This window comes from Malus domestica, chromosome 16 (assembly GCF_042453785.1).
Source record: "Malus domestica chromosome 16, GDT2T_hap1".
Lineage (NCBI taxonomy): Eukaryota > Viridiplantae > Streptophyta > Magnoliopsida > Rosales > Rosaceae > Malus > Malus domestica.
This window is the reverse complement of record NC_091676.1, coordinates 36,388,357-36,410,278: the sequence shown is the minus strand read 5'-3', so window position 1 is coordinate 36,410,278 and position 21,922 is coordinate 36,388,357. Positions and strand designations below refer to the sequence as shown.

General features: G+C 38.1%; 1 protein-coding gene across 2 annotated transcripts; it reads right to left on the bottom strand.

The window, feature by feature from the left end:
• Positions 1 to 3,485: 3,485 nt before the first annotated feature.
• Positions 3,486 to 21,568, bottom strand: LOC103404026 (glycerol-3-phosphate acyltransferase, chloroplastic-like). Of its 2 annotated transcripts, none has more exons than XM_029096472.2 (13): positions 21,020 to 21,568; positions 18,024 to 18,121; positions 16,668 to 16,754; positions 16,417 to 16,514; positions 14,669 to 14,726; positions 14,049 to 14,150; positions 13,881 to 13,942; positions 13,673 to 13,783; positions 6,488 to 6,566; positions 5,147 to 5,266; positions 4,965 to 5,078; positions 4,114 to 4,293; positions 3,486 to 3,784 (listed from the first exon to the last, which is right to left on the bottom strand). In XM_029096472.2, the coding sequence occupies exons 1-12, from the start codon at positions 21,321 to 21,323 to the stop codon at positions 4,159 to 4,161; spliced, it is 1,368 nt and encodes a 455-aa protein (XP_028952305.1). In that variant the 5' UTR covers positions 21,324 to 21,568; the 3' UTR covers positions 3,486 to 3,784; positions 4,114 to 4,158. The 2 variants fall into 2 exon arrangements, with proteins under 2 accessions (XP_028952305.1, XP_028952304.1); XM_029096471.2 differs by having other exon boundaries at positions 13,881 to 13,963; positions 21,020 to 21,519.
• Between the last annotated feature and the right edge of the window lie 354 nt (positions 21,569 to 21,922).

Sequence of the window (21,922 nt, the reverse complement as noted above, 5' to 3'; positions counted from 1 at the left end):
GCTTTGTCTCCACTATGTTAATCATGTTAGGTCCATCACAAGCAATATCCATGTACACGTGTAAGGCCATGCAGTACCCATTTACACGCAATAATCACCTACAAAATTGGAGCTATATCAAGTTTACTCTTGTTTTGTTTTTGTTTGGTCATTCCATCATATAGCAAGGAGGGAGATGGATATCTATAAATTTGCTGGAGCTAGGAAAAGGAAGGTAGAGAGACTTGAACCAAGTAAGGTGCATCAAGCATGAGAATGGAAATGTTATAGATATGGAGAACGTGACGAGCTTATTTTCATAATCTTTTCAATGAAGGACACAAAATAATACTTCTTTGGGTGAGTTGAGTAACTTGAAAGAGTGTAAAAAGAGTAATACTAGGTTGACTAAATTTGCAAATAATTGATGTGTCACTAATAAGGCAAAAACACATTAACCAAACTTAAACAATATCTAATTATCAACTTCCATTTAGTTTACAAAATTTAGTCTCCCTAGCATTACCCGTGTAGAAATTACTCCTACCGCCAAATTAGGAAAGAGGAAGTGGTTGTAGCTTTAAAAAAGATGAAGCAAAGAAAAGCAGTGGGTCCCGACAATATATTGATCGAAGTGTGGAAGGGCTTGGGAAAGACTGCTTAACTTGGCTCACAAACCTTTTCAATAAGATTTTGAAAACCAAGAAGATGCCAAATGAGTGGCAAAATAGCACTTTGGTGCCTATCTACAAGAATAAGGGCGATATACAAAATTCCAAGAACTATATGGGTATTAAGTTAATGAGTCAATACAATGAACCTTTGAGAGAGAGTAACTAAGCATAAACTGAGGCAAGAGATACGGGTCTCAGACAATCAATTCGAATTCTGCTATGGCGCTCAACTATCAAGGCAATCTATCTCTTATTGAGATCAAGGGAACGATATAGAGACATGCCAAAGGATTTGCATATGATCTTTAAAGATTTCAAAAAAATGTATGATGGGGTTCTAAGAGAAATTCTTCATAAGATTTTAGAGAAGAAATGAGTACAAGCAACATATATCCAAATAATAAAGGACATGTATGATGGAACAAGAACTGCAGTAAGAACTCATTAAGGATAAATTGAAAGCTTTCCATCCCCATATGGTTACACCAAGACTTAGTTTTAAGGCATTCCCTTCTCTCATTGGTAATGGATGAGTTATTGGCTTATATTCAAGATGATATCCGTGTATACTTTTCGCAGATGATATAATGTTAATAGATGAAACACAAAAGAAGTAAATGCATTTAACCTTTGGTGGGATGTACTGGAATCTAAAGGTCTTCACTTAAATAGGTCAAAGATAAAGTATATTGAGTGCAATTCAAAAGGAGATCCAAATGAGATAGGTGTGAGGATTGGAGAACAGGAAATACCAAAGAGTGAGCTCTTTCATTATCTTGGATTTATATTGCAAAAGAACGGAGAATTAGATGGAGATCTCAACCATAGGATACAAGCTAGATGGATGAAGTGGAAGAGTGCATAAGATGTGCTATGCAATCGACGTATGTTACAAAAGCTCAAGAGAAAATTTTATAAGACAACAACAAGACCATTAATGCTTTATGGCACATAATATTGGACGATGAAGCATAAAAAACACATGCAAAAAATGATTGTAGTGAAGATGAGAATGCTTCGTTGGACGTGTGGGAACACGAGAAAGGACATGATTAAGAACGAGGATATTTAAGGTAAAGTACGAGTGGCTGCAATTGAAAGGAACAACAATAACAACAAAGCATTATCCCACCAAATGGGGTCGACTATATGAATCTTAGAAGGCCATTGCGCTCAGTTTTGTGTCATGTCTTTTGTTAGATCCAAGCAGTCCAAGTGTTTTCTTAGAGTCTCTTTCCAAGTCTTCCCATACCCTTTTGGCCCTGAGCCTTTGTCTCATAATCAAATCTTTTAGCCAGAGCATCTGTAGGTCTTTGTTTCACATAGCCAAACCATCTTAACCGATTCTCTCTCATCTTATATTCAATTTCGACTACTCCTAACTTACCTCGGATATCCTCATTCTGAATCTTGTCCTTCCTCGTGTACCTACACATCTAACGAAGCATTCTCATCTTTGCTACACTCATTTTGTGTACGTGTTAATGCTTCATAGCCCAACATTCCATGCCATAAAGCATTGCTAGCCTTATTGTCATTCTATAAAAAATTTCCTTGAGCTTTGGCATACGACAGTCGCACAACACACCTGATGCACTCTTTCACTTCATCCATCCAGCTTGTATTATATGACTGAGGTCTCCATCCAATTCCCCATTCTTTTGCAATATAGATCCAAGATAGCAAAAACATTCGCTCTTTGGTACTTCTTGATCTCCAATCCTCACCCTATCTCATTTATACTATGTTCCCACTGAACTTGCACTCCAACTACTCTGTCTTTGACCTACTTAGGCGAAGTCCTTTAGATTCCAACACTTCCCCCAAAGGTTAAGCTTCGCATTTACTCCCTCTTGAGAAGATGTGATTATGAAACAGACTCAGGGCAAAAGGGATAGAGAAAGACCTAGGAAGACTTGGAAAGTAGGGGTCGGCACTTGGAACCGAAAACCGAAACCGAAACACAAACCAAATCGAACCGCACTGAACGGTTTAGTTTTGCAGCTTTGAAACCAAACCGCATTGTAGGGAACGGTTTGGTTTCGATTTTGGCTTTTGAAAAACCCACCGAAACCGAACCACACAACAAATACTAATAAACATTTAGTATCTACTCAACCACTCTAGAATATCATCATTCATCATTTGCTACATGTTTGCTTGCTACATATGTAGTTGCTACAGGTTTGTTTGTGCATATATTGTCCTAATTTTAGATGGAAATAGATTATCAAAATATCCTCACTCAATGTACTCATTGTTAACATGCGTTCATTAATTAATGTATTGTGTAGTAAATAAGACTGTTTTATGCATAGATAGATGTATATTTTAAAATGTACATTTCTTTCTTAAAAACTGAACCGAAACCATACCAAACCGAACCGAATGGTTTGATTTCATTTTGGTTTTGGCTTCAAAACCTCACTGAACCAAACCGCAAAAAATTTTGGTTTCGGTTTCACTCCAAAGAGCACCGAACCAAACCGTGCCCACCCCTATTGGAAAGAGCCTCTAGACATAAAATACTTGAATCTAATGGAAGACTTAACAAAAAGCGAGCAAAGTGGTATTTTAGGATTCATACTTTGGCTGCTAGGAGAGGGGCAACCCTAGTTGCCATAAAACAGAACCTGATGATTCAATGGTTGAGGGCTCACTCAGGAATCTAGGATGCTGTTACAAAGTTTCATGCGTCGAGGATTTCCTAATGAAAAAATTGATTGTTTCATTCTGCGGTAGGAACCCAGATTGCTTCTATGGTAGTCATCTCGGCTACATAGGTTTCTCTAGTAAAATTTAAGACTTCTCAGGTGTTAAGAGAAAAAAAAATTGATTTTAACATCTATTACTAGAAACGAATTGAGATTCGATTTACATGGCTAGTCAACAACCGGCTTCATCTGTACAGTATACACCTAAAACTGACCCTTGCGAGACAGCTTCGTTTCCAGAAGAATTCAGCTCTTGCCGAAAAACCATATGCACAAAAAGAATCCATCAATTCCAGATGGTGGTGAGCTTACATTGATCATCAGCTTCAATTAGATCTTCTTGGCACAGTGCATACTTGTGTTGAAGTTCCAGTCAACTTTCGGTCAGGAGTTGCAAAATTAAGGTAAAGTCCTAACCTGCGCGATTCAATCAAATCTAGTTACCAAAAGAGAACGATCATCAATGTGCATAGGAATATATTCAATAGCCAGTGCCAAGAGCGCAAATATCATTTTCAGACGGTAACAAAAACACTTCTATCGTTTTCTAGATTCTTTATTCGGATGTTCACGCACAAGATGAACCCTGTAAAACACGTCTGCCAGTCAACCTTTCTTTTCATTTAAAAACCAGCCACAATGTTATTTCACTGTATTCAATTAATTTACACATTAAGAATGAAAAGCTTTTTAGACGCGTTTAAGTAGTCACACAACCGGTAACTACAGAAAATCATAATAGATACCTGATTATGAAAGCAAAGTAGGAAGGCAATCTGCTTAAAGACGGACTAACTCCATGGTTGCGACAAAGAAACATTTGGAGTGGATGCGTTTAGTCCTTGTTCATAATGTACAGCAGATTTGAGCACATTGTACTGTTCAGTAACAATATCATACAGAGCTTGTGCATATACCTCCCTAGCCTGCACCATACAACAGCCAGAATACTTAGAAACAATCTATGAGAAAAATGGTGAAGTTAAAAGAACATTTAGAGTAGATATCAAATCTGCACCCAGAACTTTGACTACTGTGGCACTTTGGGCCCTGAACTTCAAAACGTCTGGTCCTCATAGTAACCGTGTCAGTTAGCCAGTTCTAAAAACGTTTTGAACTCCAGGAACTATAGTCACCTAAACCCCAAAATTCAGGGAACAAAGGTGTTTTACTCTAACAATTAGAAATCAATGAAAATGACTTTCAAGGTCCTTGAACATTAGCTTTCAAGAGTTTGTCATATGGATGAACATTATACATATATATTATAGCATACCCCTACATTAAACTACTTTTGGATACGGTTCACCAATCTATTCCAGATGTGCACTAGTCGTTACATCATTGTTGACTAAGGAAAATACAGTATTAGTTAAATGCTAATGTTCATCACCAAACTAGATAGGCGGAACAAGTTTTTCCACACTACTCAGCAGTTGGTACCATGACATGATTTAAAATGCAGTAGCAATCCTCAGATCCAGAACATAATTACACACAAGCTTTCATTGCAGAATAATGTTAAAGATCACGAAGAATATAACAGGAACCATCCAAATCAACCAGGAAGTTGAAAGACATTGTATATGGCACCAACCTCTTCAGAATTTTGACAGGAAGCAGTAATATCAGAGAAGGTGATTTCTGGTGCAACTGATAATCCAGTACCATGGAAGGAGATCATTCTCTTTTCTCCAATTTCTTTTTCTACCTGAAAAAGAATTGTCACCAAGGCGGAAAAGTAGCACTACAGGAACCACCAAAACAGAGACGACGAACCTGGGCTGGAGGAGGCATGATGTTGTGACACAATAATGCTAAGGGATATATATGCCCTGGAGCAGCAGAATGTTCACCAAGCCTTCTCAGATTGTCCAGTGAAGCAGCATCAAAAGGTGCCTGACCAACTTATGTCAGTATGAAGACAAAACTTGTACTTATCTCTATCAAAAGGTGCCTGACCAACTTATATCAGTATGAAGTTAATTGCATCATGAAGACAACACTTGTACTTATCTCTACGTGTTTGCATGTATGTTATGTCTATGTGTTAGACTTGTTAGTTGTCAGTATGAAGTCATTGCACCACCAACTCAAAATCCTTATCAAGATAAATGGGTGTGTATCTATGGGGGGTGTATTCAATTGGGAATTTGAGAGATTTTAATGGATTTATAAATCCATGGAATTTTTATGGAGTTTAATTGTTTTGTAGAGATTCCATGTAAAATTTTGATTTAATTCCCTCGAAATCTCATGGGGAGAGGTGAGATTTGTGGATGCTTAAAATACACTAGAAAATCTCTCCAATTCCCTCTAATTCCTCAATTTTTCCAAATTCTTTAAATTTAAATTCTAATTGAATACACCTGAAATGTTATAAACTTCTTTAAAATTCTAATTGAACACACCCAGATTTCTAAAGATTTTAATAAACTATCTTAAAATCCTAATTGAATACACATTGAATTTGAATACACATTGAATTTCAGAGAATCACTTAAAATCCTGATTGAATACGTCTAGATTCATTAAAAGAATTAAAATCCGTCAAAATCCCAATTGAATACACCTCCCTATATTGGTCAATTCTTGGTTATAGGAACAGTATGTCAACGTGATCTCAAATTGTAGACTATCTTCGTTTTTAGGGAAGCCCAACTGCTCAATTAAATACAACTAAGTTTATGTCAAATTTAGTAAATTATTAGAACAGTAATTTATTTCAAAAGACAGAAAATGCTGGATTATATTTCAAAATCATCCTCAATCTATTTATGCTTTCCTCTAGAACTCTCGAGTCCCTATTCTATCCATGATGAACCAAATAACTCCTTTGATTTTACATCTATGCTGTCAGGTTTGCTTAACCTAAATTCACAATACAACTGGAATATATAGATGCAACTTTAAAACCTTATGTGGCAACACTATAGGGACAATTGCAAAAAAAAAAAAAAAAAAAAAAAAAAATCATCACCTGAACATTGACTGTCCTATCCGGATCAAAACATTTTACAAAAAGAAAGCTAAAAAAAATAAAAAATAGTAAACACTGATCATGAAATCCATGATTTCCTTTTCAATCATCTCATACATGATGAAGTTGAAAGAGCTTACTGGGTACCACTCTCCTGTTGCAGGATCTGGGCGGTCCCTTCCACCACTAGGTGCAATCCATACAATTTGTGATCCGCCCCTATAAAACTTGTTCAATTAGAAGCCTGTATTAAGAAACATATATAAACAAATTCATCACATTAAAAGAGTCTATTATTTAGAAAAGAAAATTGTTAAATTTTAATCCCTTACTTGATCTTGCTTTTCGATGGACTATAATGTTATGCAAACAGCTTGGATGATGATATGTGAGTATGAGGAAACAATAAACTAAACATTGCCTCACACAATCACAAGAAAATTATTATCGAGATGGCTAACTTTTCCTACGTCCCCGTGTGATCTCTCTTGAGAGAATCACTAGCACTATCAACAACAACAACAACAACAAAGCCTTTTCCCACTAAGTGGGGTCGGCTATATGAATCCTAGAACGCCATTGCGCTCGGTTTTGTGTCATGTCCTCCGTTAGATCCAAGTACTCTAAGCCTTTTCTTAGAGTCTCTTCCAAAGTTTTCCTAGGTCTTCCTCTACCCCTTCGGCCCTGAACCTCTGTCCCGTAGTCACATCTTCGAACCGGAGCGTCAGTCGGCCTTCTTTGCACATGTCCAAATCACCGGAACCGATTTTCTCTCATCTTTCCTTCAATTTCGGCTACTCCTACTTTACCTCGGATATCCTCATTCTCAATCTTATCCTTTCTCGTGTGCCCACACATCCCACGAAGCATCCTCATCTCTGCTACACCCATTTTGTGTACGTGTTGATGTTTCACCGCCCAACATTCTGTGCCATACAACATCGCTGGCCTTATTGTCGTCTTATAAAATTTTCCCTTGAGCTTCAGTGGCCTACGACGGTTACACAACATGCTGGATGCACTCTTACACTTCATCCATCCAGCTCGTATTCTATGGTTGAGATCTCCATCTAATTCTCCGTTCTCTTGTAAGATAGATCCTAGGTAGCGAAAACGGTCGCTTTTTGTGATCTTCGCTAAATTGCTCCGGTCATTAGTGTGGATAAGTATATAAATGGATAGAGATAGGAAAGCAAACACAAGATGTACGTGGTTCACCCAGATTGGCTATGTCCACGGAATAGAAGAGTTCTCATTAATTGTGAAGGGTTTACACAAGTACATAGGTTCAAGCTCTCCTTTAGTGAGTACAAGTGAATGATTTAGTACAAATGACATTAGAGTACAAATGACATTAGGAAATATTGTGGGAGAATGATCTCGTAATCACGAAACTTCTAAGTATCGGAGTGTGGTATCATCTTGACTTGCCTTATCTGTCTCATAGGTAGATGTGGCAGCTTCTCTGGAAGTACTCTTCCTCCATCCAGGGGTGGTATCTTTAACTGGTGGAGATGCACAAGGTAATGTATCAATTTCACTTGAAGCTTACTTGTAGTTTCAGGCTTGGTCAAGCGCGATACAAACCATGTAGTAGGAGTCCCCCAAGTCGCCGAGCTAGGGGATTTGCTGAAAGAGGTGACAGACAAGGTAAGCAATCAGAGCTCCGGCTGATTGTTCACCTTCTCCCCATCTTGCAGCAGCATGAAGGATAAAGAGAAGAAAAATGAGAAGAGATGATATGGGATACTTTTGCTTTTGAAGAAGTAACTTTCCACAGGCTTATTCTTGAACTGAGCTGGAGGGTTTTCTGGTTTCCTCCAGAGTATAAGGCCGACTGAAGAATTTGAGGGTCAAAACAAGTCCATCAAATCTAGAGTACGTTCGACCCTGCTGATATGGGATACTTTTGCTTTTGACAAAGTAATGGATGGATCGGCACGTGTGCTGTTACGCTTGTCTCCACATGCTTCCTTGTATCCTTCGCACTTGCCCTATCTGTTCCTCAAGCAGATGCGGTATCTTCCCTGGCAACATAAGATGTTGAAGATGAGTACTCGAGAGCAATGCCAGGTAAGTAATCAGGTAAGGGGTTCCAGGCTGTCAGTTCCTGACTGGGAGCTTGATTTCAAGTGCTGACTGATTGCTCTCTTTCTCCTTGTCTTGCAGGTAAAAACAAGGCCAAAGGAAAAGACAGGGAAAAAGCATGATATGGGATACTCTTGCTTTTAACCCTGATGATATGAGATATTCTTGCTCTAGTATAGCTTGTTTGCAGAGGTATTATCGGGGGGAAAGAAATCTGAATATTTCGAAAGGCTTCGTTGGGAGTGCCCTCTCAGATATGAGGAAGGGTTGAGCATTTTTGCAGGTCTGCCTGTCCGTTGGGGATGGAGGTCGACATATATAGGAGTCTCCCTAACAACAAGTAGTAATGCTATTCCTTTACCCTGCTTGGTCATAGCACGGTAGTGGGAGCTGCCAGCTTCACATGTTTTAACTCTGTCAGAGCACTTTGAAAAAGTGGTATGTGGTATCTGGCTCTCGAGATTCGGAGAACGATGCTTCTTCGATTTTTGAGAAAGCAATCATGGTGGGGGTCTGGCTCTCGAGATTCGGGGAGCAGTGTCTCTTCGATTTTTGAGAAAGTAATCATGTTGGGAGTCTGGCTCTCGAGATTCGGAAGGCGGTGCCTCTTCGATTTTGGAGTAAGCAATCTTGTTGGGAGTGTTTTCTCGGATGTGAGTAAAGGTTGGGCATGTTTGCTAGTCTACCTTGCCACGAAGCACGGAGGTTGACACACAGGGACTTTCCAATTATCCAGCAGTGGTACTGTTCCTTTACCCTTGTGGGTAATAATATGGTAGCTAGACCTTCAAAATTTATGTGTCTAAACTTTGTTAGTGCTGTTTCTTTGCTATTCTTTTACCTTTCTTGGTCAGAGCGATGTAGTGGGAGCTGCAAGCTTCACGTGCTCAACTTTGGCAGAGACTTTGACAAAGTTATCTGTGGTACCCATGAGCTATTGTTGCGTGTGGGAAGTGGGTGATTGAACAGTAAGATTCATGTGCTTTCTACTTCACCAGAAGTCTTCGACAGAATGCCCATAATTTCCGCAAAGCTGAGTGTGCGTGTGACAGGTGCTGACAAGGCTAGAAAAGAAGGTGCCTCTTCGATTTCTGAGATCGGCCCTCGTGGTCTCTGAGCAGCCCAGCTTTTGAGAAAGCGAGCGCCTCTTCGATTGATTCGGAGAACGATGCCTCTTCGATTTTTGAGAAAGCAATCATGCTGGGGGTCTGGCTCTCGAGATTCGGGGAGCAGTGTCTCTTCGATTTTTTAGAAAGTAATCATGTTGGGAGTATGGCTCTCGAGATTCGGAGGGCGGTGCCTCTTCGATTTTGGAGCAAGCAATCTTGTTGGGAGTGTTTTCTCGAATGTGAGTAAAGGTTGGGCATGTTTGCTAGTCTACCTTGCCACGAAGCACAGAGGTTGACACACAGGGACTTTCCAATTATCCAGCAATGGTACTGTTCCTTTACCCTCTCTTCGATTTTTGAGAAAGTAGTCATGTTGGGAGTCTGGCTCTCGAGATTCGGAGAACGGTGCCTCTTCGATTTTGGAGCAAGCAATCTTATTGGGAGTGTTTTCTCGAATGTGAGTAAAGGTTGGGCATGTTTGCTAGTCTACCTTGCCACGAGGCACAGAGGTTGACACACAGGGACTTTCCAATTATCCAACAGTGGTACTGTTCCTTTACCCTTGTGGGTAATAATATGGTAGCTAGACCTTCAAAATTTATGGGTCTAAACTTTGTTAGTGCTTTTCTTTGCTATTCTTTTACCCTTCTTGGTCAGAGCGATGTAGTGGGAGCTGCAAGCTTCACGTGCTCAACTTTGGCAGAGAACTTTGGCAAAGTTATCTGTGGTACCCATGAGCTATTGCTGCGTGTGGGAAGTGGGTGATTGGACAGTAAGATTCATGTGTTTTCTACTTCCCCAGAAGTCTTCGACAGAATACCCATAATTTCCGCAAAGCTGAGTGTGCGTGTGACAGGTGCTGACAAGGCTGGAAAAGTAGGTGCCTCTTCGATTTCTGAGATCGGCCCTCGTGGTCTCTGAGGAGCCCAGCTTTTGAGGAAGCGAGCGCCTCTTCGATTTCTGAGATCGGCTTTCGTGGTCTTTGAGCAGCCCAACTTTTGAGAAAGCAAACACCTCTTCGATTTATGAGATCAACCCTCGTGGTCTCTAAGCAGCCCGACTTTTGAGAAAGCAAACGCCTCTTCGATTTCTGAGCAGGCGCCTCTTCGATGTCTGAAGCTCCGTCGAGTGCAGCTTTTTATAGGGCTGGCATTAAGTTCCAAAGCACACTTGAATCTCCACCAGTAGAAGCTCCATTCTTGCACTTCTAAGATCTTGATTTGTCCGACCTCTTCTCTCTTCAATACCTTTGAAAATGTCTGGCCCCTCCGACCGTCGTTTTGACTTGAACCTTGTTGAAGAGGCAGCCCCGCCTTCTCCAGACAACATATGGCGCCCATCCTTCGTCTCCCCTACTGGTCCTCTTACCGTTGGGGATTTCGTGATGAAGAATGATATGACCGCTGCGGTGGTGGCCAGGAACCTTCTCACTCCCAAAGATAACAGACTACTTTCCAAACGGTCTGATGAGTTAGCTGTTAAGGATTCACTGGCTCTCAGTGTTCAGTGTGCAGGTTCTGTGTCTAATATGGCCCAACGCCTATTTGCTCGAACCCGCCAAGTTGAATCATTGGCGGCCGAAGTGATGAGTCTCAAACAGGAGATTAGAGGGCTCAAGCATGAGAATAAACAGTTGCACCGGCTCGCACATGACTATGCTACAAACATGAAGAGGAAGCTTGACCAGATGAAGGAAACTGATGGTCAGGTTTTACTTGATCATCAGAGATTTGTGGGTTTGTTCCAAAGGCATTTATTGCCTTCGTCTTCTGGGGCTGTACCGCGTAATGAAGCTCCAAATGATCAACCTCTGATGCCTCCTCCTTCTAGGGTTCTGTCCAGTACTGAGGCTCCGAATGATCCCCCTCCGATGCCTTCTCTTTCTGGGGCTCTACCGACTGCTGAGACTTCTCCTAAGCAACCTTTGTAAAGACTCCATCTTGTTTGTTTATTTTGACTCATGTATATGTACATATTTGTAGCTTATCGGGGATATCAATAAATAAGTTTTCCTTCATTTCAACGTATTGTGTTAAATACACCAAAGCCTTCTTCGCTAAGTTCTTTGAATTTTCTTTTGTTGAAGCTTGTATGTTGAAGCTTTCTGAGTGGAGCATGTAGGTTGGGGTAGTGTTCCCTTAATTTTTCGAGTGAGGAAAACTTCTCGGTTGGAGACTTGGAAAATCCAAGTCACTGAGTGGGATCGGCTATATGAATCTTAGAACGCCATTGTGCTCGGTCCTGTGTCATGTCCTTCGTTAGATCCAAGTACTCTAAGTCTTTTCTTAGAGTCTCTTCCAAAGTTTTCCTAGGTCTTCCTCTACCCCTTCGGCCCTGAACCTCTGTCCCATAGTCGCATCTTCTAATCGGAGCGTCAGTAGGCCTTCTTTGCACATGTCCAAACCACCGTAACCGATTTTCTCTCATCTTTCCTTCAATTTCGGCTACTCCTACTTTACCTCGGATATCCTCATTCCTAATCTTATCCTTTCTCGTGTGCCCACACTTCCAACTAGCACTATCAAGAAGAACAATTGATTACAAGAACTTTCTGAAATCCCTATGCTAATCCCCAAACCCTAGCTTTTGATCTCTCTATCACTCTCTTTAGTTCTCTACCCCTTGTGTGCTTGCTACAGTTTAAGAACTCTTATCAAGACTATTTACAGAGAATAGGTTGTGGGCTAGAAACCTATTGAAATCACTTAGGATTATACAGAAGAAAAACTGCTTTCCTACTTCTAGTACGAATCTAGCACACACTGATTTTCTCTTTGAATCCTATGCCGACCTCTTTGGTATTTTGATTAGCAAAAACACAAGAAACATGCATGATGTGTCCTAGAAAAAAAATAATACCAAAAACACAACAAACATGCATGATGTGTCCTAGAAAAAAAAATAATACAAGAACAAACAGAGACATAAGAAATTCAACATGACCCTTTTTTTTTCCTTAAAGAGAAACAAATTTGATTGCAGAAAATAATAAAATTACAGAAACAGTGGAAAGTCCACTAATATTGTGATTAAGTGCAGATTATTCCTTTACCAGTAACTGAAATTAGAGAAACCATCCCCCCCCTGAATAGTAAATATACCACCAGCGGAGACCTGAAGGTAGGCATTTGTTACAATGTTGAACCTTCACTCCTAATTTTGTCTCTAGGACTGGACTGGATTGGCTAACTCACTAGATTCATGAATGTTGAATGAAGAAATAGATGCCGACTTACATATTTTGTTCAAGTTCAAAGGTACAAGATGGATTAGTAAAGAAGGAAACGTATCCCTTCAAATCCCCACATAAAGGGTACAATTGGAAATAACAAGTTTCCTTCATGACAATGCATCTTCTACCTTCAACTTCGACAAGCTTTAGAAGTTGGCATCCATTTCCTCCTTTAACATACATGGAATCTAGTGAAATTTCCAATCCTAGGCACCAACAAGCCATTCTCTCTCGGTCTAGCACCTAAAATGAATTGTTTCTCGCTTTTAGTAGTATCCTCGACCTAAAGTATGATAACTACTCCATTTTGAGTTGACATACTAGTATAAAATTCCAAGTTAGGTGTTGATTAAGTACTAGAGGGATGAATGAAAGGAGAAAAGGAGGAGCACTTCTTTGAATTGCTATGCATTTTTGTATGTAACAAGTAAAATCAATTTACATGTCCATTAGCACAAGAATGATGAATGGAGAAAAAAGGGTGAGTGCTTCCTTGAGTTGTTAACTTGCTATGCATTTTTGTATTTTAACAAGTAAAATCAGCATAGCTCCTCAATCCCCAGTTTGTTACTAGCTACATTTCACAAAAACAAAATTCACTTTAAACAAATTGGTTAGTTCTGAGATGTGTAGTGCTTAATAGGGTTCAATGAGACAAGAAAAGAACAAGAGGTAAGAGCAAATAAAACAGAAAAAAGATATGTAAGAGGAAGAGATCAGGGTTTTCCAAGAACAGAAAAACAATGCAGAAAGAAAAAGGAGGGGAAAAAAGCCTTCTGCACAGGACCTGACATGGTAGTAACACTCTCAGACCTTGATGAGCAGAAATAAGAAGAGCTGCTATTAATAACAAACCAACTTTGACCATGCATAGACAAATAAAATAATTGTGGTACCTCAATAGCAATGCCATTTCCTTCAAACTCCGGGTGTTTGCTTTTCTTTTCATATCAGCAAGCTCAGGATCATCATTCATGTGCTTTTTGGAGTACACACATATCAGATTCCTGTGAGAATATTAAAAGAAAAAATGGTGAGGATTTCATCATTTAAGCATAGAGGTGCATACTAATTGCATAACATTATTCAAGAATTCACAAGTACCTCCCCATGCTGAAAGGCTTACAAAGAGGATCTGTCACAACCCTATCTCCTGCTATGTAGGTCTGTAGTACCAAGTCTAAAAACTGGTTATGCAAACAGTTATAAGTGCACAAAATAATGTATGCATCCAATGTATGGTTAGAATGAAGACAGAACATTGCAATTCACCATTTTCTCAGCAAGATGTGGGTTTGTTGATTCAAGCAACAAGGCAATGACAGCTGGATCTGCTTCAGTTTGGTGGTTTGATATCAAAAAAATGTTGTGACCCTGCAGCATAATCCAAAAGCATTACATTACAAGTCATCTCCAAGTGTAAACTAATCAAGATGATATAGCATCTGCATAGTACTACCACAGTACCACCAAAATCATATACGAAAAAGCTTGAGACAACTTCTGGTTGACTGAAATTGTGATATACAGCACCAAGACAAAGTTATAGCATTTGTATTGCATTCTACTAAAAAATAGTCATTATTTTGATAGTCCATGCAACTGGCTTGTAGGAACCCTTCAGACGATCAGTTCTTATCAATTATCATGTCCTCTCTGACATAGTTTTCTAAAATACTTCAACATACATATGTACAAACCTAAACTTGGACTGCCAAACATGCATTTACATGAATGCATATCGGAGGCCACTATATAACTTTGTAAGTTGTAACAACGAAACAGGGAGGAAGTTCAGTGTACTTTGCTTCTAGAAAAAAGTGTTCCACAATTCAGCAATGTATAGTTGTTAACCCCACAAAGAAAATAAGCTGAATACTGAGAAAAGGTACCTGCTGAAGCTTCTCTTCAATTTCATAGAAAATGGAAAGATTGCCAACATATGAGTTTCTGCACAAATAATCATCAGAATTTAGGATAAAGAAATAGCACAGAAGAAAGAAAATACGGGTCGCCAGCAATTTTTTTCTTTCTTCATGTGAGTATTCTCTGTTAACAAGTTTTTGAAAAATCTTTTTCTAATAAATGGACACCCTTATTGGTTTAATGGTAACAATGCATTTCTCTAGTCCATTATAATACTTGGTGTAAATTTATTTCAAAACTCAACAAAGAATTCAGCATAAAAAAATACAAAATGAAAAGTTATAAATTCCATTTATTTACTTCATTAAACAAGCCAGAAAAGGGAAGATATAAAAACAGCAGCGGATTAGAAGTCAACTGTCAAAAAAGAGAGAAAAAAAAAATATCACTCTCCAGAGCTATAAAATCAGAGTTCACCATACTACACGTTTCCCTTACCCAATCATAATGCAAGCAATAATCACCCAACTATGGATCCCCATTCTCCATGATGAAGGGAAAAAAATTATCTCTGTATTTACCAATGCCCACAGAGAAGTCAAAAGCTGCCCTCTCTCCTAAACTCCTAACACCTCGTCCTCCATTTTAACATAAAGAATTCTACAAAACTTTTTCCTTAAACCCACTAAGGGTGCAATGCTTCTCAACATGTACAGAAGAAGCCAGAATAGTCAGCTCAATCTTGTTCCTCAAAGAGTGTATGCTGGATCTATTTACAATGGGGCAACATAGGAATAGATAATCAATATCCTTGCAAGCTTTTACAAATAATACGCTTAGCGGAAAACACTCAACCCCATATACAGAGCATTATAACTAGTACTCACCCACCCTTGAGCAATTACCCAAATTGGCACACATGTACCTTACATGGTACCTTATCCTTCCAAATCAATTATGATGGATTGAAAGTAAGGACAGTTCATTGATCAACCACACTGGATTTCTGAAAAACTAAGTATCCAAACTGAATACATAAACATGCTACATGCTCACATTTCTAAAGATTCTTAAGCCACAACTACAAGGTGTTAGAAACAATGATCCCAACTTTTGCATTCTCTATTTGTTCAAATGTAATTTATACAGGCAACTGAATCTAACACACCCGTTTCTGAAAATGATGGACACACAGGTTCTTATTCCTTTATGCATTTTTATATTGTTAGCAACCAGTTGATCCAATGCTCTAATCATACGGCCAGTTGATCCAATGCTCTAATTACAATATAAATATTATAATGTTCCACAAATAACATTTTTTTACTTTCTCAAATACTTTCATGTTTATTTGCAATCCATCCAACTGCTAGTTGGACTCGAGGACTGATGAACCATTCACATTTCCAGAGTGTTCAATACAAAAAGGTTTAAAGATGCATCAGTTAAAAAGATCTTTACATTTTTGTATCAACAATTAAAAATCAGAATATTTAAAATTGCCAATACAATACAACTAATATATGAAGGATTCTCTCATAAATCAAAATAAATGATTTTAATCTCATGCTAAATGATCCGATGATAGCACGTCGGATGGACAAATAACCGATGACCCTGTCAGTTTTAAGGTTCCAATGAACTTCATGAAATAATACATGGTATGTCCATTCAAATTTAGCAAAAATAGAAAACAAGAATAAATGCATCTGCTGTCACTTTATTTACATCAAAGTAGCGGATGATGGTAATAGGATAGAAGTTGTCAAGTTACCTGAAATCAACTAAAGGACGAATATAGTTTTGACCAAACATGTAGTAATCAAAAGGCACTCGCATTGCTTTGTGATATGGTGAGAAGACAAATGGGTCCTGAAAAATTATTGGTCTATCATATAGGCAAAATAAAATAAAATAAAACAAATATACAAGAAAACAAACGGATAGTTTGGTTTCCTATCTGTGTAAAACCCACATCAGCAACTAAGGCAGCAGTGTGATAATGCATATAAAACCCAATATTACCTCTATATCCAAGAATACACGATCCAATACAGCAGTCATATTTGACAACACAGTCTCATCTGCCTTGGGATTTCTGCTTTGAAGAATCTGAATAATGATAGCATAGGATCAAGAAAAAAGAAAAGGAGTTTCTTATCACAGAATAAATGACTTCCAGGGTATCTAATGCATACAAGCCATTCATTTACGATCTAATAATTGAACAAGAAGTCCTCAGACCTTTATACGCAAATAAAATCCAGATATACAAAAACACTAGAAAATCGAAGCAGATTGGCATGTGCTTGAATAATTAAAGCTGATTGCGATGTCGCTCTCCTGAAGTTACCCATATAATTACAGCTACACGTTACCGACAGACAATTGACATTTTAATGAACACAAAATTTCATGTCCGCTAATTAAGGAAAAATACAGCACCTCTCCAAAATTGGCATCCATATATAGAGACCACCCCCCCCCCCCTTTCTCCCGCACACACACACACACACAAGTGTGTGTGTATATATATATATAATCCACTTTAGTCAAAGAGGATCAATACCCTTTAGATGAGTTTTAACCAGTGAAGCATAATAAATATAAGTTTCAAACTCAAGTTTACAATGGTTATTATGGAAGCTTGTAATAAACTAACCATGACACAAGTTCTAGATCCATACACAATGGTCACACTGTGGCTTATTTGTTCGTGTAAGCACAACATGTAAATGGTTCAGATTTCCGATAAAAAATAAGTCACGTTTTCTTTTTGCCCTTAAACAACTAAGGCACATTTATCTCGTGCTAGCTAGTGATTGACTCTTTGTTATTCTCTTAGTTACTCACTATCTGTAAGTACCATGGTCACGTTAAGTTGTAGTAAGTAAAGATTGGGTCCCACTCAATTAGTACGAACATTTCCAGTAAAAATGTAGGCCTTGAACCACAAAATGTCTATCTCACAGATTTTTAATTCCTACTCATTAGCAAAGCCAAGATTAGGATATATGTAACAATATATTAGCAAGTTGAAAGATACTCCTAGTTCATAAGGAACAGGAAGTTCAAGGTTGTACGAATTTATGAAATTTTATTACCAGTTTTGTCGTCTCTAAATAATATGGCTACAGCCATATATACTAAAAAAAATTTCTATTTTGAGAAGAAAATACTAAATCTTCTTCCTTTAGCAATTTTGAATGCTAAAACCATTAAAAAAATTAAATTTACAGACGCACACACTTTTTACACAAATTACTTTCAGATGAGATTTGAGCCAAAACGTTTACGGATATCAAGTAAATTCAAAATAGAAATATAAGAAGTAGATCTAACTATGTATAGTAGAACACGAGATTAGGAATAAAAGTTTACAGCATTTTTATAATTCTGATATAATTCTTCCATTCCTGATGCAATAGTTGAGGGAAGCCTGCCAGCTTCTGTTTCCTTCCTTATTACAGACAACAGCTCTACAGATGAACATTTGAAACAAGTCAAGAAAACTAGCTTCAATAAACAGAACATTAGTAATGTAAAGAAAAGCTGCATAAAAAATAGTGTGTTTTTTCATTATGAAAGCTGCAGTTAATGACAAACTAGCTCTAGGTCTAGTGGCAATTTCCTCCCCAATGTTGACAAAGATTTTTAAGTTTCGTTCAACGGAACAGGAAAACAATATAGATGAATTATTCAACTACAATACAAGGATACAAGCAAGAAAAACAAAAATATAATCTTCAAGGAACTTGAATAAGAAGACACAGAACATTTGAAGTACATATGCATGCAATCAATGACATCAGAGGTTATGTTTATAAAGCGGTTAGTAAAAATAACGAGGGCAGTGGAAAAAAAAAAAAAAAAAAAAAAAAACAGTCAATTGGGACCATAGTCCCAGTGATATTGCACTGTAAATTTGAGGACAATCTTAGGCTATTAGGAGTTGGAACTGTATCCTGATGGTCCCACTAATAGGAAGGACTCAAACACTATCCAACCACAGGGTTCAGAGGTCCATACCTACAAAGATTAGCAATCCAATCAAATAGCTATCATAATAGTAAAGGTTATTATGAGCAACAGTCCCTGAACTTGTCCATGAGTTACAATTTAGTCCTCCAACCCTTTTTTAGTTCATGTGGTCCTTCAACTTGACCACCTCTTGCACCATTGGTCCTATCCGCCACTATGTACCATATTCTGTCTATTTATCTATGCTTTGTCTAATAGTAATTTGTCTTGTCTTTCATTTTTTGTTTCTCTTTTGGTTTCCATGGTGGGGAATAAATATAGGAATTTTACAATGGGGGTGAACAACAATAAAGGTAGGGCAACTAGACAGGTCTTATAAACCAAGCAAAAAGTGCTCTTAAACTATCAAAAGTTAATAATGCATACCCCACAAGAATTGTACCTGCATGAAACGCAATCCCATGATGAGAAAGCCAACCATTTGATGCATCCAAGTTCAGTTTTAAGTCCTTCTTGCATGATTCTTTGAATTATTACAAATTTATATAGGTACAGAACCCATTTTGTTTATTGCATGCATTGACGGGTGCCTACCTACCATGGACTTGGAACGGATGAAGTTGTTGAGTAAGTGGATCCTATCATAATAACTAGTCCAAAAAAAATCTGACTTCCACAGGCAGACACTTGAAACAATGGGTATGAGGTGTACAAACTATAAAAAAAAAAAAAAAAAAAAAAAAAAAAAAAAACAACAACAACAACACTGAAAACAGTGTTTAACACAAAAACAAGGAGCAATAACCATTGAACAACTTCGACGTGATGTTGACAACTCATACCTAATGAAAACCCATACCTTTTAATAAATTTGTATAAAGAAATAAGGTATTCAAAGTATGGTGTACTTTTAGGTTCATAATCAGATTCCATAGACTTGTCATAACTTTCATTGTTCTTCATTTGTTCTCTGTTTTTGTTTGTTGTTTGAATGCACTAGGTAGGTTGCTTTTCGAAAATGGACAATTTTGTTAATATTTTTTTACTCATTTCAAGATAAAACAGTTTTCCTTAAAACATGATATTTTAAAGAGAAGGCTTAAAACAAAATTTCAAAATATACTTTATGGCATATACATTTGGGGAAAGCATTACTCAGAAGTTAGAACCTTAAAGTAACAACTATATCCCATAAAATACCTTCCATCCTTGTCCTTATTCTCTAGCTTGTCCAATCTTGTAATCGTTTTGGTCTACAGCTCCATATATAACTAGATCCACTTATATATACAGAAATAAGTCTTGTATGCACCAACCCCTGGCTAAAGTATCATGTCCTAGTACATAGTACAGACTGAGGCCCTACATAAAGATGGGTATCTAATTTGTACACTTCATAAACCCAAATAACGTATCTAAATCTTTTTATATTGCATTCCATATTGGGTGCTAATGCTAAACAGTAAAATCCACATAATTTTAAGGATCAAAAAATGAACACTGTACATCCTTGTGAAAAAATACATGCCTGACAACAATCGGCTCTCTTAACATAAATAGGAATACTTCAACATGAACTTTTTTCTCAACATTTCCTACAAATTGAAAACAAGCTATCAAGAATTCCACTCATCTAAGGCTAGAGTTGGTTAGAAAGAAATCAACGGATTTTTGAAGATGCTGGAGGGGGTCGGAAGTGGAGAAGGTGCAGGAAAAGGTCAAGTATTGGGCAGCGATATGGACTTCTGTATCGACCATTTTACTAGATTGGAAGGCTGCAGTATGAATCAAATTTGAAACTTTCATCACTTCCAAGTTGAGAGAAGAAAATTCTTTTGACTAAGAAGGAAAGCGTTCATACTATTCTTTTCTGGGAAACAAAAGGAAATGAAATGAATGACTGGAAAAAAGAGACCAACTTCCCACCCGACCCTTTGTAATAAAAAGGGGAGTCCTTTCAGGATTCCATTTTGAGAAAAAGGAAATGCAACGTGAAGATCAAGATTCGCATAAACTACCATGCAAAACTGACTCATGAACATCAACTTTCAAACAAAAAATGGAACATTTCAATTAAAGTCATAATTCATGTAAATATCAAAACTAAAATTAAAATCAGCCAAAAAACAAATTGAGAACCAATTTCATTTTAACAGTCAAGAAAGGCAACATTTCAATTCAAGAAAAAAATATGAGCATTCACTTTCTTGCATTTTCTGAGGAACCAAACAGAGAAAATGCAGAAGAGTTCTCACCCTAGAAATTTAAGTCAGCCATGAAAACAAAAATGAGAACCAATTTCAATTCAAGAAGGGCAACATTTCAATTCAAGAAAAATGTATTCACTTTCTTGCATTTTCTGAGAAACAAACAAAGAAAAGGCGAAGAGCTGTCACCTTGTTCAGTGGTCGCACTGAGAAAGGTGCGAGAATGATCAGTCTCCGTCCTCTCTGCACTCTGAATGGGCGACAAAGACAACGACTCCGTGTCCTTCACCAGCTCCGCCATGGCACTGACCTTCAAGGAGGAAAACAAGCAAGGAGAGGCAGAGCTCCGCCGTCTCACAGAGACCAAGCACAGTCGAGAAGACGACGACAGTGACGAACAAGAAGCAGCGGAGGGGGAGGAGGAGGAAAGAGACGACGGCGAAACCCTAGGCGTGAGGAATGTGGTGGATGGCGTCGCGGAGAGGGTAAACATAGCAAGAGAGAGAGAGAGAGAGAGAGAGAGAGAGACGGAGGATATGATCGATCTGTGAGTTTTGGTTTTCTGCAGAGTGAGGGAGTGGACGGGGGTGGGCAAAAGCTATGATCACGTGCTTTCCAACAACGCCAATAGAAGGAGAATGGTGGAGGAGGCTTTGGATTGGGGGAAGAGTGACACCAGGGGAAGCTATCCCGACACGTGGCTGATTCAAAAGGGTGGATTGAGGAGGAATTTGTTACAGAAAATTTTATTTGGACCAGTTGTCTTATCTCTGCACCTAACTAAAACTTTTTCTCTATTAAACTTCCAAGTTTACTCTTAAATAAATGGAACTTTAACGAAAAACACCTGGTACTATTCACTTTAACGAAAAAACACATTTTTACACTAAAAAGTCAATCCTGGTACTATTCACTTTACCCTTTATTTTGTCCTTATCATTAAAACTCAAAGTTTTCAAGCTTTTTTCATTAGTTTTCCTTTAAATAAATAACAATAAGAAAATAATCATTAGTGTTTTTATCTTTGCATCCAATAACTCAAAACCTAGCACACCATTGCACTCCTCCATTATTTCCGACGAAACCCACCCA